General features: G+C 40.6%; 1 protein-coding gene across 3 annotated transcripts in view; it reads left to right on the top strand.

Annotated features, from left to right (window-relative positions):
- Positions 1-16,492, top strand: part of IFT88 (intraflagellar transport 88) — a 145,464-nt gene that overhangs the window by 32,104 nt on the left and 96,868 nt on the right. For all 3 annotated transcript variants that reach the window (XM_045797132.2, XM_045797130.2, XM_045797129.2), the window contains exons 8-11: positions 11,342-11,432; positions 13,505-13,609; positions 14,787-14,889; positions 15,937-16,051. In XM_045797132.2, coding sequence (XP_045653088.2) covers positions 11,342-11,432; positions 13,505-13,609; positions 14,787-14,889; positions 15,937-16,051 — 414 coding nt within the window. The remainder of the gene's footprint in view (positions 1-11,341; positions 11,433-13,504; positions 13,610-14,786; positions 14,890-15,936; positions 16,052-16,492) is intronic.

The raw sequence follows: 16,492 nt of genomic DNA, 5'->3' as shown, positions 1-16,492 counted from the left end.
TTCTTCCAGTTTCAATCTTGGTAATTTATAGGTTTCCAGGAAGGATTCCATCTCTTCCAGATTGCTTAGTTTATTGGCATATAGCTGTTGATAAAAATTTCTAATAATCCTTCCAATTTCAATGGTGTTCGTCATGACCTCTCCTTTTTCATTCATAATTTTAATAATCTGGGTCCTTTCTCTTTTCTTTTGGATAAGTCTTGCCAGTGGTCTGTCAATTTTATTGATTCTCTCAAAGAACCAGCTTCTAGTCCTGTTGATCTGCTCTACTGTACTTCTGGTTTCTGCTTGATTGATTTCAGCTCTAATTTTGGTCAACTGCTTCCTCGTGCGTGGATTAGGCCTGTCCCTCTGTTGGTGTTCCAGCTTCTTGAGGTGAGAATATAAAAACTGCATTTTAGATTTTTCTATTCTTTTGAGTGAGGCTTGGATGGCTATGTATTTCCCCCTTAGGACTGCCTTTGCCAAAACCATAGGTTTTGGACTGTTGTATTTTCATTCTCACTGGTCTCCATAAATTGTTTAATTTGATTTTTGATTTCCTGGTTTATCGAGTCATTCCTGAGCAGGATGGTTCTTAGTCTCCAAGTGTTCAGTTTCTTCCAAATTTTTCTTTGTGGTTGAGTTCCAATTTCAGAGCGTTGTGGTCTGAGAATATGCAGGGGATAATTTCAATCTTTTGGTATCGGCTGAGACCTGTTTTGTGTCCCAGAACATGGTCTATTCTTGAGAATGTTCCATGGGCATTAGAATAGAATGTGTATTCTTTGGTTCTGGGGTGTAGTGTTCTATATATATCTATGAGGTCCAATTCGTCGAGTATGGCATTCAAAGCCTTTGATTCTTTGCTTAGTTTTTGCCAGGGTGTTCTGTCTATTTCTGAGAGTGGAGTGTTGAGGTCCCCTACTATTAATGTATTTTTATTTATATGTCTCTTTATTCTGGTTAAGAGTTGGCTTGTGTATCTTGCTGCTCCCCTGGGGGGCATATATATTTATAATTGTCACATCCACTTGTTGAATACTTCCTTTAAGAATAATATAGTGCCCTTCTGTGTCTCTAACTATAGTCTGTAGTTTAAAATCCAATCTATCTGATATGAGAATTGCTACCCCAGCTTTCTTTTGAGGTCCATTTGCGTGAAAGATGGTACTCCATCCCCTTACTCTCAGTCTGAAAGCATCTTTGGGTTCGAAATGAGTCTCTTGTAGACAGCAAATGGATGGGTCATTTCTTTTTATCCAATCTGCAACCCTGTGGCGTTTTAAGGAAGAATTTAAGCCATTAATATTAAGACTGAGTACTGAGAGATATGCTTTTAATGCTGCCATGTTGACAGTAAAGTCTTTGTTTGTATTGGCTGTGACTTTCTGTTCTGTATCACTCTTGGGGCCTTTTTACTTTTATAGAACCCCCCGTAATATCTCCTGTAGGGCTGGTGTCGTGGTTACGAAATTGGTTAGTGACTGTCGATTCTGAAATGTCTTTATTTCTCCATCAATTCTGAATGACAGCCTTGCTGGATAAAGGATCCTTGGCTGCATGTTTTTCTCTGAAAGAGCTTTAAAAATGCTCCCCCAACCCTTTCTCTCATTCCAGGTCTGTGTAGACAGGTCTGACGTAATTCTGATGCCTTTGCCTTGGTACGTGAGAAATTTCTTTGCCCTGGCCGCTTTCAATACTGTATCCTTGGATCTAATATTTGCGAATTGCACTATCACGTGACGTGGCGTAGGTTTGTCATGGTTGAGCTTGGGAGGGGTCCTCTCTGCCTCTTGGACACGAATGTTTGTTTCCCTCGCTAGATTAGGGAAGTTTTCAGCTACAATTTGTTCAAATATCTCTTCTAGACCTCTGTTTTTCTCCACCCCCTCAGGGATGCCGATGATTCTAACATTGGATCGTTTCGTTGAGTCAGTAATCTCCTGTAGCCAACATTCGTGGGTGTGGATTTTTTTAAGACCATCTTCTATTTTCATTTTTTCCTCTATTAACCCATCCTCCAATTCACTAACCCTTTCCTATGCTCCTTGACCCTGGCCGTCAGAGCCTCTAGTTTTGCCTGCATTTGGCTCATAGAATTTTTAATTTCTGTCAAATTCGCTCTCATTTCCGCCCTTAGAGATTCTATATTCTCAGTAACATTTTCCTTAATACTTTTTTCAAGTCTACTCAGCATCTTGACCATTGTTACTCTGAATTCCATTTCTGATAATTTGGTTACATCCATATCCGTTACTTCTGTGGCAGAGGCCACAGACTCACTGTCTTTTCTTTGCTGGGGGGGGGGGGGCTTCTCCTTCTTGTCATTCTGATGAGGAGAGGTTGCGGGGTTGTCCAGAGCCCAAATTATTGACTGGGTCCCAGGCCGTGCCCCTTGTTTTATAGGGATCTTAGAGATGTGGGCTTCTTCTTTAAAGATTTTATTTATTTATTTATCTGAGAGAGGGAGACAGACAGTCAGCAAGAACGGAACAGAAGCAGGGGAGTGAGAGAGGAAGAAGCAGGCTCCCAGTGGAGGAGCCCGATGAGGGACTCCTTTCCGGAACGCTGGGATTACGCCCTAAGCCGGAAACAGGCGCTCAATGACTGCGCCACCCAGGCGCCCCGGGTTGTGGGCTTCTTGATTTTTCAGCCTGCCTTCTGTGTTCTGGGGGAGGGGCCTGCTGCGCTGATACTCAGGCAACCCTGTTTGGGTAGAGTCTCTGTGTTCCCTGCGAGGGGGGATGGGGATGGGCACGCTGTGAGCCGGTATTTCCAGGCTTTTGTTCTCTGGCGGCTTTCCCTGGCGGTTGGCTATGCCTCTTCTGAGAGTCAGAGCAGCAGAGGCTGCATTGTCGCAGAACAGAGGGATTGCGGCCCGTTCTCCGCTGATGTTCTGGCCACCTTAACTCTGTGACTGTTGGTGCTGCTCAACCCTGCAGCGACCGGGGATATGCGCCCCACACCCGGCGTCCCTGCCCTCACTTCCAGGGCCGGCGCGTCCCTGTCCTTTGTGTTTCTAATGCCGCCAGCCACCGGCTGCCCCGTGCGCTCTCGGGTCTCCCAGTCTCAGTCTATGCCCGGTGAGCACACCGCGATTCCAGAGTTCTGTGAGAAGCCTGATGGCGCGCGCACCCGGTTCAGGGTCTCAGTCTGCTGTTTCGCGGGTGCCGACCGCGAGTCCGCCCGCTCCCCCGTGCAGGTGGCCCGCCAGCCGCCAGCCGCCCCGCGCACGCTCCGGGAGCTCCTGGTCTCAGTCTGGATCCCGTGAGCACACCGGGATTCCGGTGTTCCGGGAGATGCCTGGTGGCGCGCATTCACGGCTCACCGGTCTCAGTCCGCTCTCTCGCGGGTGCCCTCTGTGAGTCCGCCCGCTCCCCCGTGCAGGTGGCTGCCGCTTCCCGGCGCCCAAACGCGGCGGCTCCCTCCCCCTTCCGTTTATCTTCCGATATCTGTGCACGGTTTTACGGCTCCCCTCTTGGTACCTCAATACTCAGCGCTGGAGATGTTCATTTGTAGAGATCCAGATGTATCTTCCTGCGTCTCAGGCTGATTCCGTGGTTATTTAGGCTGGTCTGTTACCTATCCAGCTCAACTCAGGGGACCGGCTGAAAAAGGGGTCCCCTACTCCTCCGCCATCTTAACTCCCCTCCCCTCCCTTGGCCTTTCTTAATCGCCTGCCATCCTATCATGCCAAAAGAGCCCTGAGAGTTCAAAATCTCCATGTATTTAATAAAGCCTAGAGCCAGAAAGTTCCCAGTCTTGGGTTCCTTTCAAAAAGCAAAGAAAATCTTCCCAGGAACCCTCTACCCCAAGCAAACCTGTCTTCATTTCTCACTGGCCAGAAGTGAATCACATCTGCATGACTGAGCCAAACATTTGGCAAGAGAATGAGACTCTGAACCGAGAGGTCAAAGATGGCGGAGGAGTAGGAGACACTTTTTCAGCCAGTCCCCCGAGTCGAGCTGGATAGGTACCAGACCAGCCTAAACAACCACGGAACCAGCCTGAGACGCAGGAAGATGCATCTGGATCTCTACAAATGAACATCTCCAGCGCTGAGTATTGAGGTACGAAGCGGGGAGCCGTGAAACCTCGCACAGATATCGGAAGATAAACGGAAGGGGGAGGGAGCCGCCGTGTTCGGGCGCCGGGAAGCGGTAGCCACTTGCACGGGAGAGCGGGCGGGGCTCGCGGACAGTACCCGCAAAACAGCAGACTGAGACCGTGAGCCGGTTGCGCGCGCCACCAGGCATCTCACAGAACACCGGAATCCGGGTGCGCTAGTTGGAACCAGACTGAGACCGGGAGCTTCCAGAGAGCGCGGGGCGGCGGGCAGCTGGCAGCGTTAGAAACAGAAAAGACAGAGACGCGCCGGCCCTGGAAGTGAGGGCTGGGACGCCGGGTGTGGGGCGCACATCCCGGGACACTGCAGGGTTGAGCAGCACCAACAGTAACAGAGTTAAAGTGGCCAGAACACTAGTAGAGAACGGGCCGCAATCCCTCTGTTCTGTGACAGAGGCTGAAATTCGGCCGCTGCTGCTCTGACTCTCAGAAGAGGCACAGCAAACCGCCAGGGAAAGCCGCCAGAGAACAAAAGCCTGGAAATACCGCTCAGAGAGTGCCCATCCCCATCCCCCCTCGCAGGGGACACGGAGACTCTACCCAAACAGGGTTGCCAGAGTATTGGCGCGGCAGGCCCCTCCCCCAGAAGGCAGGCTGAAAAATCAAGAAGCCCACAACCCGGGCGCCTGAGTGGTACAGTCATTGAGCGCCTGTCTTCGGCTTAGGGCATGATACCGGCATTCTGGAAAGGAGTCCCTCACCGGGCTCCTCTGATGGGAGCCTGCTTCTTCCTCTCCCACTCCCCTGCTTCTGTTCCCTCTCTCGCTGGTTGGCTGCCACATAAATAAATAAATAAAATTTTTAAAGAAGAAGCCCACATCCCTAAGATCCCTATAAAACAAGGGGCACGGCCTGGGACCCAGTCAATAATTTGAGCTCTGGACAACCCCGCAACCTCTCCTCATCAGAATGACAAGAAGGAGAAGCCCCCCCCCCCAGCAAAGAAAAGACAGTGAGTCTGTGGCCTCTGCCACAGAAATAATGGATATGGATGTAACCAAAGTATCAGAAATGGAATTCGGAGTAACGATGGTCAAAATGATGAGTAGAATTGAAAAAAATATTAACGAAAAGGTTACTGAGAATATAGAATCTCTAAGGGCGGAAATGAGAGCAAATCTGACAGAAATTAAAAATTCTATGAGCCAAATGCAGGCAAAACTAGAGGCTCTGACGGCTGGGTCACAGAAGCAGAGGAACGGGTTAGTGAATTGGAGGATGGGTTAATAGAGGAAAAAACCAAAATAGAAGCTGCTCTTAAAAAAATCCAAGCCCACGAATGTAGGTTACGGGAGATTACTGACTCAACGAAACGATCCAATGTTAGAATCATCGGCATCCCTGAGAGGGTGGAGAAAAACAGAGGTCTAGAAGAGATATTTGAACAAATTGTAGCTGAAAACTTCCCTAATCTAGCGAGGGAAACAAACATTCGTGTCCAAGAGGCAGAGAGGACCCCTCCCAAGCTCAACCACGACAAACCTACGCCACGTCACGTGATAGTGCAATTCGCAAATATTAGATCCAAGGATACAGTATTGAAAGCGGCCAGGGCAAAGAAATTTCTCACGTACCAAGGCAAAGGCATCAGAATTACGTCAGACCTGTCTACACAGACCTGGAATGAGAGAAAGGGTTGGGGGAGCATTTTTAAAGCTCTTTCAGAGAAAAACATGCAGCCAAGGATCCTTTATCCAGCAAGGCTGTCATTCAGAATTGATGGAGAAATAAAGACATTTCAGAATCGACAGTCACTAACCAATTTCGTAACCACGACACCAGCCCTACAGGAGATATTACGGGGGGTTCTATAAAAGTAAAAAGGCCCCAAGAGTGATACAGAACAGAAAGTCACAGCCAATACAAACAAAGACTTTACTGTCAACATGGCAGCATTAAAAGCATATCTCTCAGTACTCAGTCTTAATATTAATGGCTTAAATTCTTCCTTAAAACGCCACAGGGTTGCAGATTGGATAAAAAGAAATGACCCATCCATTTGCTGTCTACAAGAGACTCATTTAGAACCCAAAGATGCTTTCAGACTGAGAGTAAGGGGATGGAGTACCATCTTTCACGCAAATGGACCTCAAAAGAAAGCTGGGGTAGCAATTCTCATATCAGATAGATTGGATTTTAAACTACAGACTATAGTTAGAGACGCAGAAGGGCACTATATTATTCTTAAAGGAAGTATTCAACAAGTGGATGTGACAATTATAAATATATATGCCCCCCAGGGGAGCAGCAAGATACACAAGCCAACTCTTAACCAGAATAAAGAGACATATAAATAAAAATACATTAATAGTAGGGGACCTCAACACTCCACTCTCAGAAATAGAACACCCTGGCAAAAACTAAGCAAAGAATCAAAGGCTTTGAATGCCATACTCGACAAATTGGACCTCATAGATATATATAGAACACTACACCCCAGAACCAAAGAATACTCATTCTATTCTAATGCCCATGGAACATTCTCAAGAATAGACCATGTTCTGGGACACAAAACAGGTCTCAGCCGATACCAAAAGATTGAAATTATCCCCTGCATATTCTCAGACCACAACGCTCTGAAATTGGAACTCAACCACAAAGAAAAATTTGGAAGAAACTGAACACTTGGAGACTAAGAACCATCCTGCTCAGGAATGACTCGATAAACCAGGAAATCAAAAATCAAATTAAACAATTTATGGAGACCAGTGAGAATGAAAATACAACAGTCCAAAACCTATGGGATACTGCAAAGGCAGTCCTAAGGGAGAAATACATAGCCATCCAAGCCTCACTCAAAAGAATAGAAAAATCTAAAATGCAGTGTTTATATTCTCACCTCAAGAAGCTGGAACACCAACAGAGGGACAGGCCTAATCCACGCACGAGGAAGCAGTTGACCAAAATTAGAGCTGAAATCAATCAAGCAGAAACCAGAAGTACAGTAGAGCAGATCAACAGGACTAGAAGCTGGTTCTTTGAGAGAATCAATAAAATTGACAGACCACTGGCAAGACTTATCCAAAAGAAAAGAGAAAGGACCCAGATTATTAAAATTATGAATGAAAAAGGAGAGGTCACGACGAACACCATTGAAATTGGAAGGATTATTAGAAATTTTTATCAACAGCTATATGCCAATAAACTAAGCAATCTGGAAGGGATGGAATCCTTCCTGGAAACCTATAAATTACCAAGATTGAAACAGGAAGAAATTGATTTCTTAAACAGGCCAATTAATTATGAAGAAATTGAGTCAGTGATAAACAACCTTCCAAATAACAAAACTCCAGGCCCGGACGGTTTTCCTGGGGAATTCTACCAAACATTCAAAGAAGAAATAATACCTATCCTCCTAAAGCTATTTCAAAAAATAGAAACAGAAGGAAAGCTACCAAACTCATTCTATGAGGCCAATATTACCTTGATCCCCAAACCAGGCAAAGACCCCCTCAAAAAGGAGAATTACAGACCGATTTCCCTAATGAATATGGACGCCAAAATCCTCAACAAGATACTTGCTAATAGAATCCAACAGTTCATTAAAAGGATTATCCATCACGATCAAGTGGGATTCATACCTGGGATGTAAGCGTGGTTCAATATTCGCAAATCAATCAGCGTGATACATCATATCAACAAGAAAAGACTCAGGAACCATATGATCCTCTCAATCGTTGCTGAAAAAGCATTTGACAAAATAAAGCATCCTTTCCTGATTAAAACCCTTCAGAGTGTAGGAATAGAGGGTACATTTCTCAATCTCATAAAAGCCATCTATGAAAAGCCTACTGCAAATATTATTCTCAATGGGGAAAAGCTGGAAGCCTTTCCCTTAAGATCAGGAACTCGACAAGGATGCCCACTCTCGCCACTATTATTCAACATAGTACTAGAAGTCCTTGCAACAGCAATCAGACAACAAAAAGGGATCAAAGGTATTCAAATCGGCAAAGAAGAAGTCAAAATGTCTCTCTTCGCAGATGACATGATACTCTATATGGAAAACCCAAAAGAAGCCACTCCCAAACTATTAGAAGTTATAGAGCAATTCAGTAACATGGCGGGATACAAAATCAATGCTCAGAAATCAGTTGCATTTCTATACACGAATAACGAGACCGAAGAAAGAGAAATTAGGGAATCCATCCCATTTACAATAGCACCAAAAACCATACGTTACCTTGGAATTAACCAGAGACGTAAAGGACCTATATTCTAGAAACTATAAATAACTCTTGAAAGACACTGAGGAAGACATAAAAAGATGGAAAGATATTCCATGCTCATGGATCGGAAGAATTAACATAGTTAAAATGTCCATGCTACCCAGAGCAATCTACTCTTTCAGTGCTATCCCGATCAAAATACCGAGGACATTTTTCAAAGAACTGGAACAAATAGTCCTTAAATTTGTATGGAAACAGAAAAGGCCCCAAATCTCCAAGGAACTGTTGAAAAGGAAAAACACAGCTGGGGGCATCACAATGCCGGATTTCGAGCTGTACTACAAAGCTGTGATCACAAAGACAGCATGGTACTGGCACAAAAACAGACACATAGACCAATGGAACAGAATAGAGAGCCCAGAAATGGACCCTCGGCTCTTTGGGCAACCAATATTTGATAAAGCAGGAAAAAACATCCGGTGGGAAAAAGACAGTCTCTTCAATAAATGGTGCTGGGAAAATTGGACAGCTATATGCAAAAGAATGAAACTTGACCACTATCTCACACCATACACAAAAATAAACTCCAAATGGATGAAAGACCTCGATGTGAGACAGGAATCCATCAAAATTCTAGAGGAGAACATAGGCAGCAACCTCTACGACATCGGCCAAAGCAACCTTTTTCATGATACATCCCCAAAGGCAAGAGAAACAAAAGATAAAATGAATTTATGGGACTTCATCAAGATTAAAAGTTTCTGCACAGCTAAGGAAACAGGCAGAAAAACTAAGAGGCAGCCCACGGAATGGGAGAAGATATTTGCAAATGACACTACAGATAAAGGACTGGTATCCAAGATCTACAAAGAACTTCTCAAACTCAATACACGAGAAACAAATAAACAAATCAAAAAATGGGCAGAAGATATGAACAGACACTTTTCCAATGAAGACATACAAATGGCTAACAGACACATGAAAAAATGTTCAAAATCATTAGCCATCAAGGAAATTCAAATCAAAACCGCACTGAGATACCACCTTACGCCAGTTAGAATGGCAAAAATAGACAAGGCAAGAAACAACAATTGTTGGAGAGGATGTGGAGAAAGGGGATCCCTCCTACATTGTTGGTGGGAATGCAAGTTGGTACAGCCACTCTGGAAAACAGTGTGGAGTTCCCTTAAAAAGTTAAAAATTGAGCTACCCTATGATCCAGCCATTGCACTACTGGGTGTTTACCCCAAAGATACAGACGTAGTAAAGAGAAGGGCCATATACACACCAATATTCATAGCAGCAATGTCCACAATAGCTAAATCGTGGAAGGAGCCGAGATTACCTTCAACAGATGACTGGATTAAGAAGTTGTGGTCCATATATACAACAGAATATTACTCAGCTATCAGAAAGAACGAGTTCTCAACATTTGCTACAACATGGACGGCACTGGAGGAGATAATGCTAAGTGAAATAAGTCAAGCAGAGAAAGACAACTATCATATGATTTCTCTCATCTATGGAACATAAAAACTAGGAAGATCGGTAGGAGAAGAAAAGGATAAAGAAAGGGGGGGTAATCAGAAGGGGGAATGAAACATGAGAGACTATGGACTATGAGAAACAGACTGAGGGCCTCAGAGGGGAGGGGGGGTGGGGGAATGGGATAGACCGGTGATGGGTAGTAAGGAGGGCACGTATTGCATGGTGCACTGGGTGTTATACACAACTAATGAATCATCGAGCCTTACATCAGGAACCGGGGATGTACTGTATGGTGACTAGCATAATATAATAAAAAATCATTAAAAAAAAAAAGAAAAAGAGAATGGGACTCTTGACTAGCTTAGATCCTATATGCAAAGAGGAAGAATGCTGGCACATTCTTGTGTGGGTAGGTGTCCAACAGTGTCTGCATATAGAGTTCATTTTCCTGGCATTTGATAGGGACAGGGTAATTACTTCTAGTGTGTTTATAACATTTATAACTTTAAAATTTCATATTCATATTTTAGGTTTAATTATCTGTAAGGAATACTTGAAGACATTTATTAGAGTGTTTTGGACTATAAAATAGAATTCTGTACTTTGTTGTAACCTGTATAAAACAGCATTTATTATGCTCATTGCTCAGTTAGAATTTTGCAAGTTTTAAGTAAACTAATAAAATTTTTATCCCACCTGACTAAATTTGTAGTCAAATCTACCAAAAAATATGACTCTATAGACAAAGCTAGACTATTAAATTTATTCCTGTATTTTTTTAAAAGTCCGTTTGAAGAGAGTTAAGAGAACTACTGTGTATTCTGAAATATTCCTAGTAAAATTTTATTTAGAAACTGATGTATATTCAGAGTATTGTGATATTTTGCTGGAAGAAAGTGGTAGCAAAATGACATTAATGCTGTTTTTGAAAAGGGACTGATTTGGGAGTACTATGTTTGCTACTAATGGAATCAGGATTTTTTAACTTCTTCACATTGCTGGAAATATTCTCTAGAGTACCCATTGGTAGTAAGTAATAATAATTTTCACTCTTTTATGGGGGCTTCAGTTTTCTTCACCATAAAGTAAAGTTTTCTTTTGTCATAGGCTCTGAAGAAAGGATCTACTTTCTTTTGGGGATGATAATGTAATAGCATGGGTTTTTGATTACTTTACTTATGTTTAAATCCTGGCTCTATAACTTAACTAGTTGTATGATCTTGGGCTTAATAATTAAGTTTCTAAACCTCAGTTTCCCTATCAGTAAAATGAAAATAATGGTAGTATTTATGTCACATATTATTGGGAGGATTAAATGACATAGTTAGGGTAAAGCATTTGGCTCAGTGTTAAATTACACTTGTGCTAAGTAAATCTTTACTTTTATTAACCAAAAAGTGTTATATAATTATTAAAAACAGTAGTACACTTGCTCTTTAATGCCATTTATACATTTGTCTTATGTGTAACCTATTCTTATAAAAGCACAAAATGGACAATGTTACAGGTAAATTAAATTTTAGTATGTATTACTAGTGCTTGAATGAGTCAAAGTAAACCTGATTTTTCTTTAATAGTCCAGAAGAAAAGATTAGACAATTAGAGAAGAAAGTAAATGAATTGGTAGAAGAAAGCTGTATTGCCAACAGTTGTGGAGACTTAAAATTGGTAAGTTCATAAACTTATAGGATTCAGGATGGTGAAGTGTGTGTCATATGTATCTGCACAAATACAAAGCACATCTCCAGGTATTCCCCACTATCCAGAAGTAGAGCAAAACCTTTCATAAGCCGACGTGGCATCAATTATCATGAATTTATATTGAAAATTTTTTGAGCGTTCCTAGACCCAAAACCTAACCTTTCTTAGGCTTTTCTGATATCTTGGGATACATCTTGCCAATGGATGCACAGAATAAATCAAAATAAAGCACAGATGCTCACAGACAGCTCAGAGCTCTGCTGGCTTGATGCCGAGATGCTGAGTGTGGCGGTGCTACTCTCGATGCTGGGGGTGTGCCCTGCCTCTGGAAGGGTTTGCTACAAAACAAATGTTGCACACTATTTCACTTCTTGCCTTTTTTGGTGAAAGCAAAAATCCTCTTCACATTTCTTTCAGTTAGCAAAAACAGGTGCTAATGTAGGTCTTTCATTAAAGCAGAGTGGTGTTATATGAACTTTCAAAAAGTGAGGGATACCTGAATAGGAAAAAACATAGGGTTTTTTTTTTTTTGCTGTTGACAGGCCTTAGAGTTTTCACTAAAGCAGTTTTTTGAAAACATAGGCAGCTGCTTCATAAAAGCTCTCATGTCAAAATAGTTGACTGATTTTGTAATTTTTGACATCAGTCATTTCAGTAGGAAAACAAATTCGAGTGGAACAGTTGATTAAATTTTGCAGCCTGGTTGACTATTTGATTAGACTCATAGCCTGCTGAAAGGCATAGCTACCATAGTCCACATGCAGTACTAAGGGCTGCTTTCTTATTTAAGCCTCGCTACCCCAAAATATTCTTTCCTAAGTAAACTGCAAAATCATGGTTTGCTTTTTGGGAGTCCACCTCTGGTTTTTGTGCTTTTTTTTTTTTTTAAAGATTTTATCTATTTATGTGTCAGAGAGAGAAAGCACAAGCAGGGGAGCGGCAGGCAGAGGGAGAAGCAGGCTCCCCGCTGAACAAGGAGCCCGATGCGGGACTCCACCCCAGGACCCCAGGATCATGACCTGAGCCGAAAGCAGACGCTTAACCGCCTGAGCCACCCAGGCATCCCTCGTGCTTTTTTTAAAAAAAATTAAATATTTTCGGGATGCCTGGGTGGCTCAGTAGGTTAAGCATCTGCCTTCAGCTCAGGTCATGATCTCAGGGTCCTGGGATTGAGCCCGGCATAGGGCTCTCCACTTAGTGGCAAGTCTGCTTCTCCCTCACACTCTCCCTCTGTGATCTCTCCCACTCTCTCTCTCAAATAAATAAATAAAATCTTTTAAAAATAAATATTTTCTCTTAATTTGCTTTGTTCTCATTACTTTGATTGTCATACTGTATAAATGTAATTTCTATGGCTTAGTTATCACATTAATGAATAGCATTAGAATTGTTCAGTATAAAAGCTACTTTTATTGCTCACAGAACAGGTGCTTTTTTATCTAGCTTTAAAAAAAAAACTCCCATGTTAAATTAATCTGTCTATGGTTATTCTCTTGGTGGAAATCAACAAAAGGTTCTTGGCATTCTGAGTGGGTTGTAAGAGCCAGACTAAGTAAGCATTTGTTGTACTATTGGATAGCAGTTATCCTTTGACTTTTCTGTGGAGCATCCCAGAAACCAAAGAAATCCATCTAAATTTCTATCAGATGAGTTGGAATTAAAATACCCAAAGACTCAGGATTGGATGGGAAAAAGAAGAAAATATGTAGGGTCAAATCTAAATGGTGGTGGAAGGTGTAGTGATAAAGAAACTCGACTTGGGGCTAATATATTCTCCATTTTATCACTCATACTTCCTCTTCTTTCTGGAGAGCAGTGGGGGAAACACATGACATTTATGATGGTGAGTTCCACTTGAAACAAATACTCTGGGTTCTTTTGTTTTCAAGGAGAGTTTATTGTAAGAGCACTGGAGGGCATCCTGGGAATCCAAGAAAGTATAAGGCATCCAACTAAGCTTCATGCAAATATCTCCCAAATGCATAAAATGCTCATAATGAATGCTTAAAGGAATTTACAAAGTATAAACTTGATTTCAGGCCTTAGAAAAGGCAAAAGATGCGGGAAGAAAAGAGAGAGTCTTGGTGAGACAACGAGAACAAGTTACAACTCCAGAAAATATCAATTTGGATTTAACTTACTCAGTAAGTGTAAAATACCTGTTGAGTAAAATTATTTTGGCTAGGATTTGTAGATTCCCAAAGTTTTTTTTTCTTTTTTCTTTTTTTCTGGTTTTTTTTTTCATTTTTAAAAAGACTATTTTTTTTCTTTTTCTTTTTTTTTTAAATTCGGTTGGCCATTGTAAATCTTATTGGACCTTAGGTGCTCAGAATTCAATTAAGATAAATCTTTATGAAGTTCATGAGGTACGCTTTGTTCTGTGCAAAGATTTTTTTTTACTTAATTAGTTTTTAATAACTTAGGAAATACCTGCAAACCCACCACCCAATGACTATTTCTGGAAGATGGCTAACATTTACACTCTGTTTTTAGTGTGGTTACTTTAATGAGATCCTAATGTGGACTTTTGGTCTGTTATTTTCAAGAACTTCAACTAGGTAAATAATACAGTGTTCTGTGAGGGTAGTGAAAAAAACAAAAGCTAATTTCTTACAGAAATGTTTTTATTCTGAAAAGACACTTGATGTTTATACTGGTGTTTTAAAAGGGTGTATTTTTAGTGGGAAAAGTGTTCATCTGCCAAATAAATGGGAAAAAAGGGCATTTGAAACTTTGAATAGGAATTTTTAGATGTTCACTCTGGGTAGCTAATATCTTTAAATTCCATGGAATCTTTAGGGAATAATTTCTAATTTTTTTTTTTTTACCTGTAGGAAGATAAGTTTCTATAACGTAGTGACTTAAATTATAATTTTGCATATGGAGAAATACTTTTTACAGTTTTGCATATAAAGAAGTACACAAATGAAGCCTTAAGGTATTTCCACATAATGTTTAATTTTTATTTACAAAGAAAATTTGGCCCACTATCTTACTTACTCCTTTTATTACTAGCAACATTAACAATACAAGTTTATTCTTTGTAGGTCTTTCTGAGATTAATGGATGGCAAATAACTACCTAAATTAGAAAGAATACCTAGAAAATTAAGGTACAATTTAGAGGCTTAGCTATACTTATCTTAATGTTCAGATTCATTTTGAATGCAAGGTATTTCTGTGCATGCTTTACTTCCTAATTGGTTGGGTATCTTGGTTTAGGCATCTAGCTTTGTTATAGGATGTTAATCTCTGAAAAGATTATAGTCAAAAAAGGGCCAAAATGGTCATTACATGTGTTTTTGCAATGTTTATTCCTTAGGTTCTTTTCAACTTGGCTAGTCAATATTCAGCTAATGAAATGTATGCTGAAGCACTAAACACATATCAAGTTATAGTGAAAAATAAGATGTTTAGCAATGCAGGTGGGTATATATAGTCAATTTTCCCAGTAAGTGTACTTCTTTTTTTCCCCCTAAAGTTTATATATTTAAGTAATCTCCAATGTGGGGCCCAGGCTCACAATCCCAAGATCAAAACTTATCATGAGTCTCATGCTTTTCTGACCGAGCCAGCCAGGCACCCTTAGTATAGTTCTTTTGTAGTGTTAATTTACATTTCCCCACTTTATGTTTCCTTATAATAATCTATGCTTTAAACAAATTTATGTTTATATGGAAGTGTCCTGCTTAAAGATACTGTCTATAAGAAAATCCACAGAAATACAAATGAAGAAATACAGTTGGTGTGAGGTATATTACCTAACAGTAAACAAAAAATGTATTCTGTCGTTACAAGTAGAATGAGCCTTTGCAATCCCATCAAACATGCTTTCCCAAGGGGCGCCTGGGTGGCACAGTTGGTTAAGCAGCTGCCTTCGGCTCAGGTCATGATCCGGGTGTCCTGGGATTGAGCCTGGTTTAGGGCTCCCTGTTCAACGGGGAGTCTGCTTCTCTGTCTTACTCTGCCCCACCCCTCTCTCATGCTATCTTTTACTTATGTGCTCTCTCTCCTGAGTAAATAAAGTCTTTAAAAAAATGCTTTCCCTTATAAACTTATCCCCAAGAGACTATAGTTTATATGTATCATTTATATTGTGTAATTTTTTGGTAGTAGTATTAAAGTTTATTAGAATATCATTTTCTTTAATATATTAAAATGTGTGTAGCATTATTGAATCTAATTTTTAAATCCCATGTTTTTTTAGAATAACACAATTCCAGTTTTATAATATAAATCACTTGTTTTCTAGCCATATTTTCAGGACCCCATCTGTCTTAAGTTCCATTTCCTTACACAAGATCAGTGTGTAGATACATGAAAATAGTATAACTCATTTAAAGTGAGAATTTTAGGTAGTGTCTGAAGCATCCTACTTTGAGAAAAGTTTCAAAGAATATGAATTAAGGTCATCTAAAATACAGAAAAAGTGACGAAAATAGAATATTATATATTAATTATTTTTTTATTAGGGAGATTGAAAGTGAATATGGGAAATATTTATTTAAAGCAAAGAAATTATTCCAAAGCCATTAAATTCTACCGAATGGCACTAGATCAAATTCCAAGCGTCCATAAAGAAATGAGGTAAGTTTACATAATGATAACTTGATGAAATCTAAGTGTTGTTTTTCAGAAACAAGATAACTCTTCTGGCCTGTCATCAGTGGGTTGAATGTTTTGAGGTGTTTGTACATGTGAGGTGTTAGATTTATGTCGTATCTGTAGTATTTTGGGGTTTTCCCCCTGTTGACTACTTGCACACATTTATATAATGGCAAATTAAAGGTTAGAGACAAAATATGTAATCAATTGAAATAAAACAAAGCTATTTGGCCTGTATAAGGGATAACCTAGCAGGCCATTAGCAGCAAATAAAAGTCACTGCTAAGATAAAATCAAAACAGCAGTCCTTTAGAACTTAACAGACTTTAGAATGTCTTAATTCCTATAGGCTAGAAATTAAGACCATCTTATATTCTTGCTGTAGATTAAGAATGAAATAATTAAGGAAGAGTTTGCATTTGA

This window comes from Ursus americanus, chromosome 10 (genome assembly GCF_024610735.1).
Source record: "Ursus americanus isolate L20-20 chromosome 10, mUrsAme1.1.p, whole genome shotgun sequence".
NCBI classification, from domain to species: domain Eukaryota; kingdom Metazoa; phylum Chordata; class Mammalia; order Carnivora; family Ursidae; genus Ursus; species Ursus americanus.
The sequence above is the reverse complement of the archived record's forward strand: the minus strand, read 5'-3'. Positions and strand labels throughout refer to the sequence as shown.